Raw genomic sequence first — 12,278 nt, forward strand, 5'->3', positions numbered from 1 at the left:
TATATATATATATATATATATATATATACATACATACATACATATATAAATTGAAAAAAAAAATCTAAAATTGGATATTTTCGTACGATGACATTGGACTAGCCTGAAAATAGGGGGGCAACTGATACACCACCAACAAATTTTCGTCATCCGACACAAATCTCAAGATAATATTTTGAGCAAGAGATACTCAAATCTTGATAAAAAGTCATCCAGAACTCCGATTTCAGCAAACTTATAGTCAAACTTATCGGTTCGATGAGACGAACCTAATGATATAAAAGTTAATCCAATCTGAGTCAAATCAAGCTCAAATCAAGTGATTAAATTATTCTTAGAATATTTACGGACATATTTGAAAGATCAAACGAATGACAAATTCAGCGAGTTCATAGTCGAATTGAGCATCTCGACAAAACGAATCCAACGAGCCCAAGATTGTTCAATTCCGACATTGTTAAGGCACTCAAATGTCCATCAAACGTCATCCGATCAAGGGAAGCTCTCAGGACCGTCCGATCAAAATGATTCATATTCTTGCATTAATTGCACCCAAAACACTATAAATAGAGCCTCACCCCTCACATGAAAGGAGGAGGCTTAAGAGAGAACTTGAGGCTTTGAAAATGTGCTCAAGTTCAAGATCATCCTCTGGCCATCGTCGATCGCCGGCGACCACCACTGACCGTCGACAACCACCTCTGTCAACCACCGCCGACCACCGTTGATCGTCGTTTATCTCGCCGACCACCTCCGACCGTCATCGACTGTCGTCAGCACCCCCCACTGACCTCCGTCGACCACTGCCGACCGTCATCGATTGTCGTCGACTACGGTCGTTGATCTTCTTCCTCCGTCAACCACCGCTGACTATACGTCTCGACTTTGTACCTGAAAAAACGAGTAACCCTTTCCCGCCTGTGGGACAAGAGACATATGTAATCATCAACTTATAGTGGATTTTTACAACTGGGCCATACCCCGTGGTTTTTCCCCTTTACGGGTTTTCCACGTAAAACTTCTGGTGTTATCACAGCTTGATTATTTTTCATCTGAGTGTGTGTTGAATCCTCATGCAACGCTAAGACGATAATCTAATACTCTACTACCGTAAATTTTCTAACACACATCAGTTGTGTTTAGAATGTTGAATCCTCGCGCAACGCTAAGACGATAATCTAATACTCTACTGCCGTGAATTTTCTAGCACACATCCATTGTGTTTAGAGTTTGAAGATTTTTGAAGTTGTTCATTTAAAGAGATAAATCTTCACGTGGACTTATTGAAATCAAACGATAAAAACTAGCCCGCTTCTTAAATTTTACCTTCATTTGCTCCATTAAACAATCTAGATAAATTTCAGTGATCACTTCGTAATCGCAAGAACCCTTCCACATCATTCTCACAGTTGCATCACTTTAGCCTTCACTATTCTATATTCTATTATAAATAATAATTTATTTTCTTTTTTCATAAAAATATTTTTATTTTTATCTAAAATTTACTTCTATTATAATATTATTTAAATATTTACCAATTATTTTCAAAATTCATTATGTGATATTTTAACCTCAAATTTAACATAGGCTGAATCATTTCCTATCCTCAATTTTTGTTTTTGTAGCGATGGATTTTCTCCCGTCCAGCATCGGTCATCTTATTAGCCATATTCACCCTACGTTTGCACGAGCTCTGTCCTCCAATTAATGCCATGGCTTCCTTGCCCGCAGTTTTTACATGGCCAAGCTCCTTCTCACCAAGCTCTTCTCCTCCTCCCCCACAAAATCCAAGGAAGAGTTCACCCATCTGTGCTCCAGAGGATTCCTTCGACAGGCCCTTCACGGATTCCTTCCTGAGGTCTTCGCTGACCCAAATCTCTTTTCTTGTCTCCTAAAAGCCTGTTCCACTTCACATGAATCCCTCTCCCATGGCCGGCAGCTCCACGGCTTCATTGTCACTTGCGGCGCCTCCGCCGACCGTTTCACTGCCAATCACCTCCTTCACATGTACGCCAAACTCGGTAACCCGCAGGCTGCCGCCTTGCTGTTTGCCGGAATGCCTCGTAAGAACATCATGTCCTACAACATTCTCATTGGCGGCTGTGTTCAAAGCGGGGATCTCAACTCCGCCCGCAAGCTATTCGACGAAATGCCCGAGCGGAACGTCGCCACCTGGAATGCCATGGTCACCGGATATACTCATTTCGGGTTTGATGAAGAAGGTTTAGAGTTTTTGTCTCAGATGAGGAGGTTGGGCCTGCATCCCGACGAGTTCAGTTTAGCCAGCGCTTTGCGGTGTTGTGCTGGTTTAAAAGATCTCACCTTTGGCCAGCAGATTCACGGTTACCTCATTCCATCTGGATTTGAAGCGGATATTTGTGTTGGGAGCTCTCTTGCTCACATGTACATGAAATGCGGCCGTCTCCAAGAAGGGGAGAGAGCATTGAATGTAATGCCTGTTCTTAATGTCGTTTCCTGCAACACAGTCATCGCTGGGAGGGTGCAGAATGGAGATTATGAGGGTGCTCTCAGCCATTTCAGCTTGATGATGGCTTCAGGCTTTACGCCCGATCAGGTCACTTTTGTGAGTGTTATAAGTTCTTGCTCTGAATTGTCAGCTCTTGGCCAAGGGCAACAAGTCCATGCGCTAGCAATCATAACTGGAGCTGATTCATCAGTGCCAGTTACAAGTTCACTTGTCAGCATGTACTCTAAATGCGGTTCTTTACAGGATTCCATCAATGTGTTTGACGATTCATCAGACGAATCTGATCTTGTTTTGTGGAGTGCAGTGATTGCAGCCTATGGATTTCATGGGCATGGGAGGAGGGCGATTGAGCTATTTGAGAAGATGATAAATAATGGAATCGAGCCAAGTGAGGTTACCTTCCTGAGTATTTTATATGCTTGCTGTCACAGTGGATTGAAAGGCGAGGGATTATGGTATTTGGAGCTGATGAAGAAGAAGTATGGACTGCTGCCTTCATTGAAGCACTACACTTGCATTGTGGATCTCCTAGGCCGGGCAGGGCACCTAAATGAAGCTGAAGCACTGATCAAATCCATGAATGTGGAAGCAGATGGAGTTATATGGAAGACCCTTTTGTCTGCCTGCAAAGTTCACAAGAATGCGGTGATGATGGAGAGGGTGGCTGAGCATGTCTTGAGGCTGGACCCTGAGGATTCAGCTTCTTATGTTCTCATCTCAAATGTCAGAGCTGCTGCTGCAAGATGGAATGATGTTTCAGATGTTAGGAGCTCCATGAAAGAGAGGAAGGTGCGGAAGGAACCTGGAGTCAGCTGGATGGAGCTCAAAGGTGAGATCCATCAGTTCTCTACTGGCGAGAGATTGCATCCCAGGCAAAATGAGATTGATGAGTACTTGAGAGAATTGATTGGTAAAATGAGAGAACAGGGTTATGTGCCAGATACCAGTATGGTTCTTCATGACATGGAAGATGAGGAGAAAGAATACAGCTTGGCTCATCACAGTGAGAAGCTGGCTATTGCATTTGCCCTTCTTAGCTTGCCCCATGGAGCTCCAATCAGAATAATGAAGAACTTGCGTGTGTGCGTTGATTGCCATAATGCCATTAAATTCATATCTAAGATTATGGAGAGGGAGATTGTGGTGAGAGATGTTAGTCGATTTCATCATCTTAAAGGTGGAAATTGTTCTTGTAGGGATTATTGGTGATGTTTTGTGATAATGGATTATAGCTTTGCAATAAACGTAGCTTTTGTCACAGGATTAAATAAGATTGTAAAAACTGGACCGAATATTGAACCAGAAACGAAACTTTATGGGAGGAGAATCTCACCACCACGAAGATTGTGGAAGTCCAACAAAATTCAGGAAGAAACTCCTTGAAAAGGGAGAGAAGGTGGACACTCATTCATACTACTCTTTCATACTACAGTATTGTTAGTGTCTGTTGTCAACGATGAGGAAGCTCACGGCAGAAGGCACTCAAACCAAGTAGCTGCGCCGAAGGTAGAGGAAGCTCGTGGCAAGAGGCTCTCGGACTAAAAAGTTGTGTTATAGAGGTAGATAACACCTACGACAGGGAGCTCTTAGACCAAGAAACTGCACCGCCAAGGTAGAGTAAGCTCACGACAGGAGGAGGATGGTGAGGGTGAGCTGAGGCTGGCTAGAAGAGTGGCTGCTGACAGTCCCGAGCGCCTTAGTTTAGATAGTTCTGATAGATGGAGATTCTCTGAGTTTAAACTTTTGATACATGGGGATTCTCTGAGCTTACCTCATATCAGATGTTGCTAAGGTGGAAGATGAACCGCTTTGCCTTTGGTTGGATGGTTTTATTGGTGGTTGAAATTAGTGCCTTGATGATGTTTTTCTTCGCTTACCATCTACTGAGACCTTCTCGCAGATGTTTTTCTTCGCTTACCATCTACTGAGACCTTCCCGCAATTTTGTGGTGCTATTGAAGGTTTTCTCTCTCCACTCGAAAGGTTTTATTAATGGTATTAACACAGGTTATTTTCCCACATTACCTGGTGTTATTCGCGACCTTCGACAGCGGGTGTTATCATTGGTTGTACTATGGAGTTATTCATGGTGGTATCTCGTGCATTGTACCTCCATTTTTACTGGTGTTATTGAGGGGTATTCCTTTGCACTCTTGATGTGTTATTACGGGTGTTATCATGGGTTGTACTATGTTATTATTCATGTTGGTATCCAGTGCTTTGTAACTCTGCGATTTCTCGTGCTATTGATGGTTGTTTTCCCGAGTTTTATGGTGTTATTCTCTCCTGCTATTAGCTTTATGCATTGATGGTGTTATCTTGGGCTGCATTCTGCATTCCCTTGATGTTATTCTGTGGTTCCTTGACATTTTGATTGTTCCTTTGCTGTTATCGTTCATGGTATTCGACAAATCCTCAACATTTTGTCTACTGGTGTTACTAAGCAGCATTTTCGGTGTTATTCGAGTTTTTGGGTATACATGTAACTGCTTTTTGGAGGCTTTCGTGTGTGTTGTATATCGGATGGAGGCACCATTCGTATAATGGATTTCAACATTCCTTTGTACACGGTTTACTTTTGTTATAATATTGTGTACGGGCCTTTTATATATATATATATATATATAAAAGGTTTTCACTAGGTAGTCAACAATCAGTATAAAAATTTTATCAAAAAAATATGGTATGAATCCTTTCAAATCATTGTGTCAATATTAAGGCATCCTTTAGATATGACACATTGTATTGTCTTAATATAGTGATAAGTGTGTAAGAGATGATGCATGGGCATCCGAGTCTAGTATTAAATAAGCAAAAGTTTCTATATTATGGATGAATAAGGGCAAATAAGTTAGTCATTAAAAACTAAGTCATTAGGATAAAGACTTTGCATATATGTATACACACAGGAAAACTAAAATAATTATAAACTTAATGGCTCATAGAAAGATAAATATCCTAAGCATTCAAAAAACTAAATAAATTAGGAAAATCTTAAGGAGATTGATATTTTAGATTTTAGATATTAGAAAAAAAGTAGTAGTCATACCATAAATGGTGTATGTGTAATTATAGATAAGAGTTTAAAATACAATATAGTAAAATTTAATATAATTAAAGATAATATTATTACTATAAAGATTGTTATTGATACTAAGATTATTAATGTTATAAGTGCTTATACTCCCCAAGTAGGTTTGGATATATATTTAAAAGAAAATTTTGGTTATGATCTAACAAATTAATACAAATCATACCTCTAGAAAAGAGAATTTTTATTGGACAAGATTTAAATAAATTATTAGTAGAGTGGTAGAATATTTAAAAAAATTTCATGATGGCTATGGTTTTAGAATGTCTAATGAAAAAGGTAATTTCATATTGAATTTCATTTTAGCTTATGAATTTATTTTTGCTAATACTTAATTTAAAAAATTGAATAGGTTATCACTTATAAAAATATATCTAATAAACATAAATTTTCTTGAGAAAAAATAGAGCTTCAACGTTGTAAATATAGTAACTTTATTCCAAGTAAGAACTTAAGTACCCAATATGGATCATTAATTTTGGCTTTTAAGATGAAGGGTTGGAAAGTGAAAAATATAATAAATGTTATCATTGTATTTAGTTGAGGCTTTTAAATTATATAATAAAATCTTTTTTATAAGTAAACTTCAAGAACTCAAGTTTTTGGATGTTCATTAAAAAGCAGATATTATATGGGATAAAGTAACAAGTAAGATTGACCATGTTCCAAAAGATGTGCTTAAAGGATCAAAAGAAAAAGCTCTTACGTGTGAGAAATTTATGGTTGAACAATAATGTATGGTAAAAGATATGAAATTAAGAAGTTTTATTATAAATATTATTTAGATGTAAGAGTCTGGATAATTTGAAAAAAAATATAAGGTTGATCGTAGAGTCTCTAACAATAATTTGTGATGCTAACAATTTGACTTTTAATTTTATTTATAATAGATTATATATTAAAGTGGGTGAAAGATATATGTATAAATATTCCAAGCAAAGAGAATAAAAAATAAGGATTTAGTTCAAGTAACATATATTAAATGAAAATGAACTTTTCTTAGATGAGGATATTCAATATAGGTAGGAGAGATATTTTCATAAATTCTTAATAAAGATTGTAAAAATACGATTGAATTCAGTATTCTTAATAGAATAAATAATAATAAAAGTTTTTTTTCATCATTATAGGAGTATAATTTGCATTAGTAAAATAGAAGTTAAGGAGACTTAAGGAAAATTAAGTATAAAAAAGTAGTAGGATCTGATTATATTCCAATGTAAGTGTAAAAATATTTAAAAGATCAATGAATTTCATGACTTATTAAGCTTTTTAATATTATTTTAAGAACTAAAAAGTTATTAGATGAGTCTAGAAAGATTCTATTGTTCCATATATTTAAGATTAAAGGGGATACAAAAGAATTCAAATTATAGAAGCATGTGTCATACATTAAAGTTATAAAAGAGAATAATTGAACATAAGTTATGATGTGTAACAAAAATTTATCAAAATCAGATAGAATTCATTAAAGTAAAGTCTACTAATAGAATTCATTAAAGTAAAATTTGGTTTTATGCCGGGCAAGTCTACTATAGAAGTTATACATTTAATGAGAGGTTTGATGAAAAAGCACGAAGAGAGTAAGGAGAATCTACATATGATTCTTGTACATTTTAAAAAAAATGTATAATAATCTTTCTAAAGCAGTACTTTAGAGAGTTCTATAATAAAATGTGTTGATATTACTTTTATTCAAGTCATTAAAAAATATGTATATGTTAGAGTAATTATTTGTGTTAGAAAATGAGAAGGTTTCTCCAAATATTTTTATATCTTAGTTGGATTACATCAAGGATTTCCTTTAACCCTTATCTTTTGCTTTAGTTATGGGTATTCTTACTTGACATTTATAAAAGGATTTATTTTGATATCCATCTTATGGATAGGACCCGAGAGAGTTCAAGATAAACATAATTTATGAAGGCCAACTTTAGAATATTAAAGCTTCCTTTAAGTAGATCTAAAATTAAATACATTGAATGTAGTTTTAATAGTAGTAGATCTAGTGGTAAGGTCATTAAAATGAGTGAAAGTCTTATATATCTCAAGTTTATTGTTCATATTGATGGCGATATAGATGAGGATGTTATTAGTAGAATTCATGTTGGATGGTTGAAGCGAAGGAATGCATTGGGCCTATTGTGTAACTAAAAATTACTGCTTAAACATGAAAAAAAAAATTATAAGATGGTGGTGAGACATGTTATGCTTTATAGCGCAGAATGTTGTCTTGACAAAGAGAAGCATAAAATTACATTAAGAATTGCTGAGATGAGAATGCTCCGGTAGATGAGTGGAATTACATTTAGAGATAAAATGTGAAACAAATATATTCGTGAAATGCTTTGTGTAGCTCCAATGAATTTTATGATTAAAAATAGTCATCTTAGATGGTTTGGTCACATTTAATGTCAACCATCTGATGATTCTATTAGGAAAATAGATGTTTTAGATTTTTCTTATGTTAAGTAAGGTAGAGGTAGACCTGAAAGATTTAGATAGATTGCATACAAAAATGATCTTAATTTATTATAATTAAACGAAAAGATGACACTTAATAGGATATAATAGTTAAAAAGGATTCATGTAGCCGACCCTACTTAGCGGGTTAAAGAATTCTTATTTTTGTTGTTTCTATCGTTCTTATATATATATATATCTACAACAATGGATCATCTTATTTCTTCTGATAGCATAACAACATTTCAATATACATCCAATATACAAACGTGGGCTTAGTTTCATGTGTCGTGACACTTATTCTTTAGTAAAAGAAAATCAAAAGTGCAACTCAATTCCACGAGGATAGGAACGTTCAATTATGTTTTTCCTAGTCCATCATTTGACTCAAACCTAATCATACCCTCATTGTAAAATAGCTCAAAAACTCAAAGTAAATAGTCTTTCACAATTCAAGTATATATGACAAAGGGGTCTCAATAAGTGAAATCAATAAACTCGAACGAATGGCCCTATAAGTAAGTCAAAGCCCACTGGTGATGAGCTGAGTGTGTTAACTTAAGTGTTTAAGTGATAACTCCTCATAGGTGTAACCAAAGTGCTACAAGGTAAAATATAGTCCTAACTCAATAATGAGTATGAGCAATCAAGCTCCCTATAGATGTGACATAAGTGCCCCCAAGCAAAGGAAAGTCCACCTTAAATGAAGTGGATTTCTTATTTCATTGTCTTCTAGACAAACTATAAGTGTAACAATTATAAAGCTACCAAACTCTCATAAATTATTGGTTTATTGATTCTCTTATTCATCTTGTAAGTCCTGATCAAAGAACTAAGAGAATCAGATAACTAAATGTAAGTCATATGAAACGCCATGGGCCAAAATGTACATTAGCAGTTTGTGGGCTTGACAAGCCCAACCATTATTTAGAAAAAAAATATCCAATCAACAGTACATGTGGAGCTAACTTACTGAAGTGACGTGTTGAGCTCAGTTGCCAAAGTGTCTCATATAGCCCTTTGTAGTTAATCCTTGAGATTCACAAACCATCAATAAAAAGGACATCATTCAAGGATGAACAAGCATTCTTGTTTACTTAAAAGCAACCCAAAATACACATCTTCTTCTTCTCTGGAGTATATTATGGACCAGTCTTATATCATACAATTTATATTTTACCATTTCCTTTTTCTCCCTCTTTCATAGGGCTAAAAATGGAGGCAACATGGATAGAAATATAAATTCAGATGCCTCCTAAGTAGCGGCATCTCTCATTTTCTCTTATGTAGTCTCAACCCTTAATAATAGCTAAGAATCATGACTTGGGGAGGAGACTTCTTCCCCTTGTTTTACTTCATTAATACACACCCCATATCTGCCTATACAAAATATAAGACCCCACATCCTAAAAGGATATAATAATAATAAATTAACCAAGCACATTAGCTTCACTTGAATTAATAAAACAATACATCTTTCCTATTTTTTATTAAAAATTCACTAAAAAAATTTTCTCTAGAATCGATAACTTTCCCACAAGTAATTGCATGCCACCCAAAAGACTTTTGGAAAAAGAATGATTATTTTTTAGCATATGTTTTGTTGGAACGTTTACTCTCACATAAGTAAGGCAATTTTTGGTGGTTTTGCTGCCAGATATGCCTTTAGTAACCTTCATTGTCTTTATTATCCCAAGCAATGTCCCTCTGTTTCTCTTTCTATCACTAACTCCCTTCTTTGAAAGCTCCATGTCGACTACTAAAATTGCTTGAAAATGTATTTAATTTCTTTTATCTTTATTTAGATTTGAATTCATACAACTTAATTTATCTTCTAGAAGTTTTAGTTTAAGGTTCCATCTATTTTTATGTTAATTTGTGAAATTTAGGGTTCTATTGTCTTGGAAAAAATGATGCATCTCTATATTTTAGTCCTTAAGGTTCTATTCAAGAAATTTGACACCAACATATGATTTAGTTCTAAAATTTATATATGGGTTTAAGAGTTTAGTTTTTATAGTGGAATTAAGTGCATAAAAAATGAATTAATGAACTAACAACTACATGTATTTTAAGGATGATGTAGTAAGACTAGTTATCAATTTGTGGAGAAATTAGATTCAAACCAGATAATAGAAAATAATATAAATAGAAAGACATACCATATAAAATTTTATTTTTGCATCTCCATAAGGATTTTTTCTTAGTGTACTCTGTTATACATATGGCATGACAACATAAGAGCGTAATCAAGGCAAATAGTTTGAGTCATTTATTAAAATTTGAAGGAATTAAAGAGCTTAAATCATACATATTTTAAGGTCTCTTTTAATCCGCAAAAATATTAGAATTAAATTATGTGATGATACTTTCACTCCATACAATCAAGTTGCAGCGTCATACTCCCATAAGCCAATCATAATTGCACCTTATAGTTTCTCTCAATAGATCTGCATTACTATCTCATATATATTTTTATACTCATTATTATTGTTCATGTAATATAAAAGAAAATAATAGATGTATTCTTACATCCATTTATAGATATGTTGAAAATTTTATGAGATAGTAATGTGCTTACATATGAAATTTTCAAGAAATAAAGTATTTATATGAAAGCAATGCCTATAGAATGATTGATAATTTCTTAACATATAACATGTGAATCACGTATGAAAGGATCTATTTCTTATTGATTTAAATAATTGACTCGTTATTTGTTCTTCAATTGAGGTTAGCAATTATGAACTCTTTAAGATTACTAGATTTTATTATCTTTTCAAAAAGTGGTGGCAACCCTCAACTTCATAATTGTGCTCCCTATAGAAAGCACAGTACTTTATCATATCTTTCAAATGAGAGGTTAGCCTCAAAGGATCTTTAAGAAAATTTTATTTTGAATGATCTCTATTATCTTAGCCATGTAGGCTCTCAAATGAGTTATTGTGAGAAGTTGGTGGGTATATGAAAGTAAAGGCAATTTTATTCTTTTTTGCTTTTTTCATTTCTCAAATTGAACTCATCTTAGCTAGTGGTGAAACGTTGATGCTGGTTTGTTGATAGAGCCAAGGATTAATATATTTTTTCTAATATTAAAAAAATGTAAGTCTTTAGGAAATTATATTGATTTTCATCATTAAAGTTATTGTCAACTAGAAATAATCACTTCCATCTTCTGATTATATTCTTTAATAATGGCATTGGTATAAGTAAGGTCAAGCAACTTGATCATAGTTCTCAACTGCTATTGGCTGAGAGCATAGTGAAATGGTCTTTCATAGAACCTTTGAGTGAATACTTGTTTTAGATCTTTAACTTTGAACAGCTTTCCTGAAAACCTTAACTCAAAGTTCTTTAACAAATTGCTAGACTATTGCCTCTTCCTTAAAAAAGCCTGTGGTTTTTTTTATAACCTCTTGCAATTGTGAAATTTAGTTATACACATTTATTTGAACTCAAAGGATGATATAAACATGATGAATGGTAGGTACAAAATCCACCTACATGCCAACTCTTAGTTTGTGAAGAATGAAATATTTTAACAAATCATTATTTTTAAGTAGCATGTTATTCCATATTTTTTTCTCCTTATGATTGAGTTTGATGAGTCCTTAGCTATGTGTCTCAAAAGTAATTTTAGGATTTAGTTCTAGACTTCTTGAGTAATCCTAGTATTTTTTTTTCATTGAAATGGGGTTTTGGTGGTAAAAATCCTTGATTCTCTATATTAGTAGAGATCTCTATGGTCACTACAATTGAGATTAGTTCTCTGTAGAATCCTTTAAAAACTTTCTGCACTCATTCAGAATTATGGCATGGATCTATGCTCATTAAAGTCTTTGGGATATTGAATCTAAATTTATCTAATTGTGATTTAGGTTAGAACTTAGCACTATATAATTATATATATATTGTAAAATGAAGAATGAAAGAGATTAGAGCGGGAGTGGGTAGAGATTGTATCATAGGTTCAATAGAATAATGAATTTAGACTAGATTACCCAAGATTACATAACTTTAGCTCTCATAACCTATTACTTATAAGCAAGGATTGTGGTGAAATCTTTAAAAAAGGCTAAAGCATGAGATATAGACTTACAGAAAGATACAAAATAACAACAATCATTTACTCACTATAAAGGTATATGAGGCATGTAACCTTAACAATTAGATTCATACTTAGCAAGTAGTTATGGAGAAGGTTGTTGGTTCATCTATTAGGTGTCGTTGGGTAGCT

At 34.2% G+C, this 12,278-nt stretch overlaps 1 protein-coding gene across 1 annotated transcript; it reads left to right on the forward strand.

The window, feature by feature from the left end:
• The first annotated feature begins 1,598 nt into the window (after window positions 1–1,598).
• LOC110030240 (pentatricopeptide repeat-containing protein At2g41080) lies at window positions 1,599–3,884 on the forward strand. Its single transcript, XM_020732860.1, has one exon. The coding sequence runs from the start codon at window positions 1,739–1,741 to the stop codon at window positions 3,695–3,697; it is 1,959 nt and encodes a 652-aa protein (XP_020588519.1). The 5' UTR covers window positions 1,599–1,738; the 3' UTR covers window positions 3,698–3,884.
• Window positions 3,885–12,278: the final 8,394 nt, after the last annotated feature.

The sequence above is a fragment of the Phalaenopsis equestris genome, unplaced genomic scaffold, assembly GCF_001263595.1.
Source record: "Phalaenopsis equestris unplaced genomic scaffold, ASM126359v1 Scaffold000684, whole genome shotgun sequence".
NCBI lineage: Eukaryota > Viridiplantae > Streptophyta > Magnoliopsida > Asparagales > Orchidaceae > Phalaenopsis > Phalaenopsis equestris.

Excerpts from the sequence above, each read along its gene's own strand:
- LOC110030240 (XM_020732860.1), top strand. The coding sequence starts at position 1,739 with ATGGCCAAGCTCCTTCTCACCAAGCTCTTCTCCTCCTCCCCCACAAAA.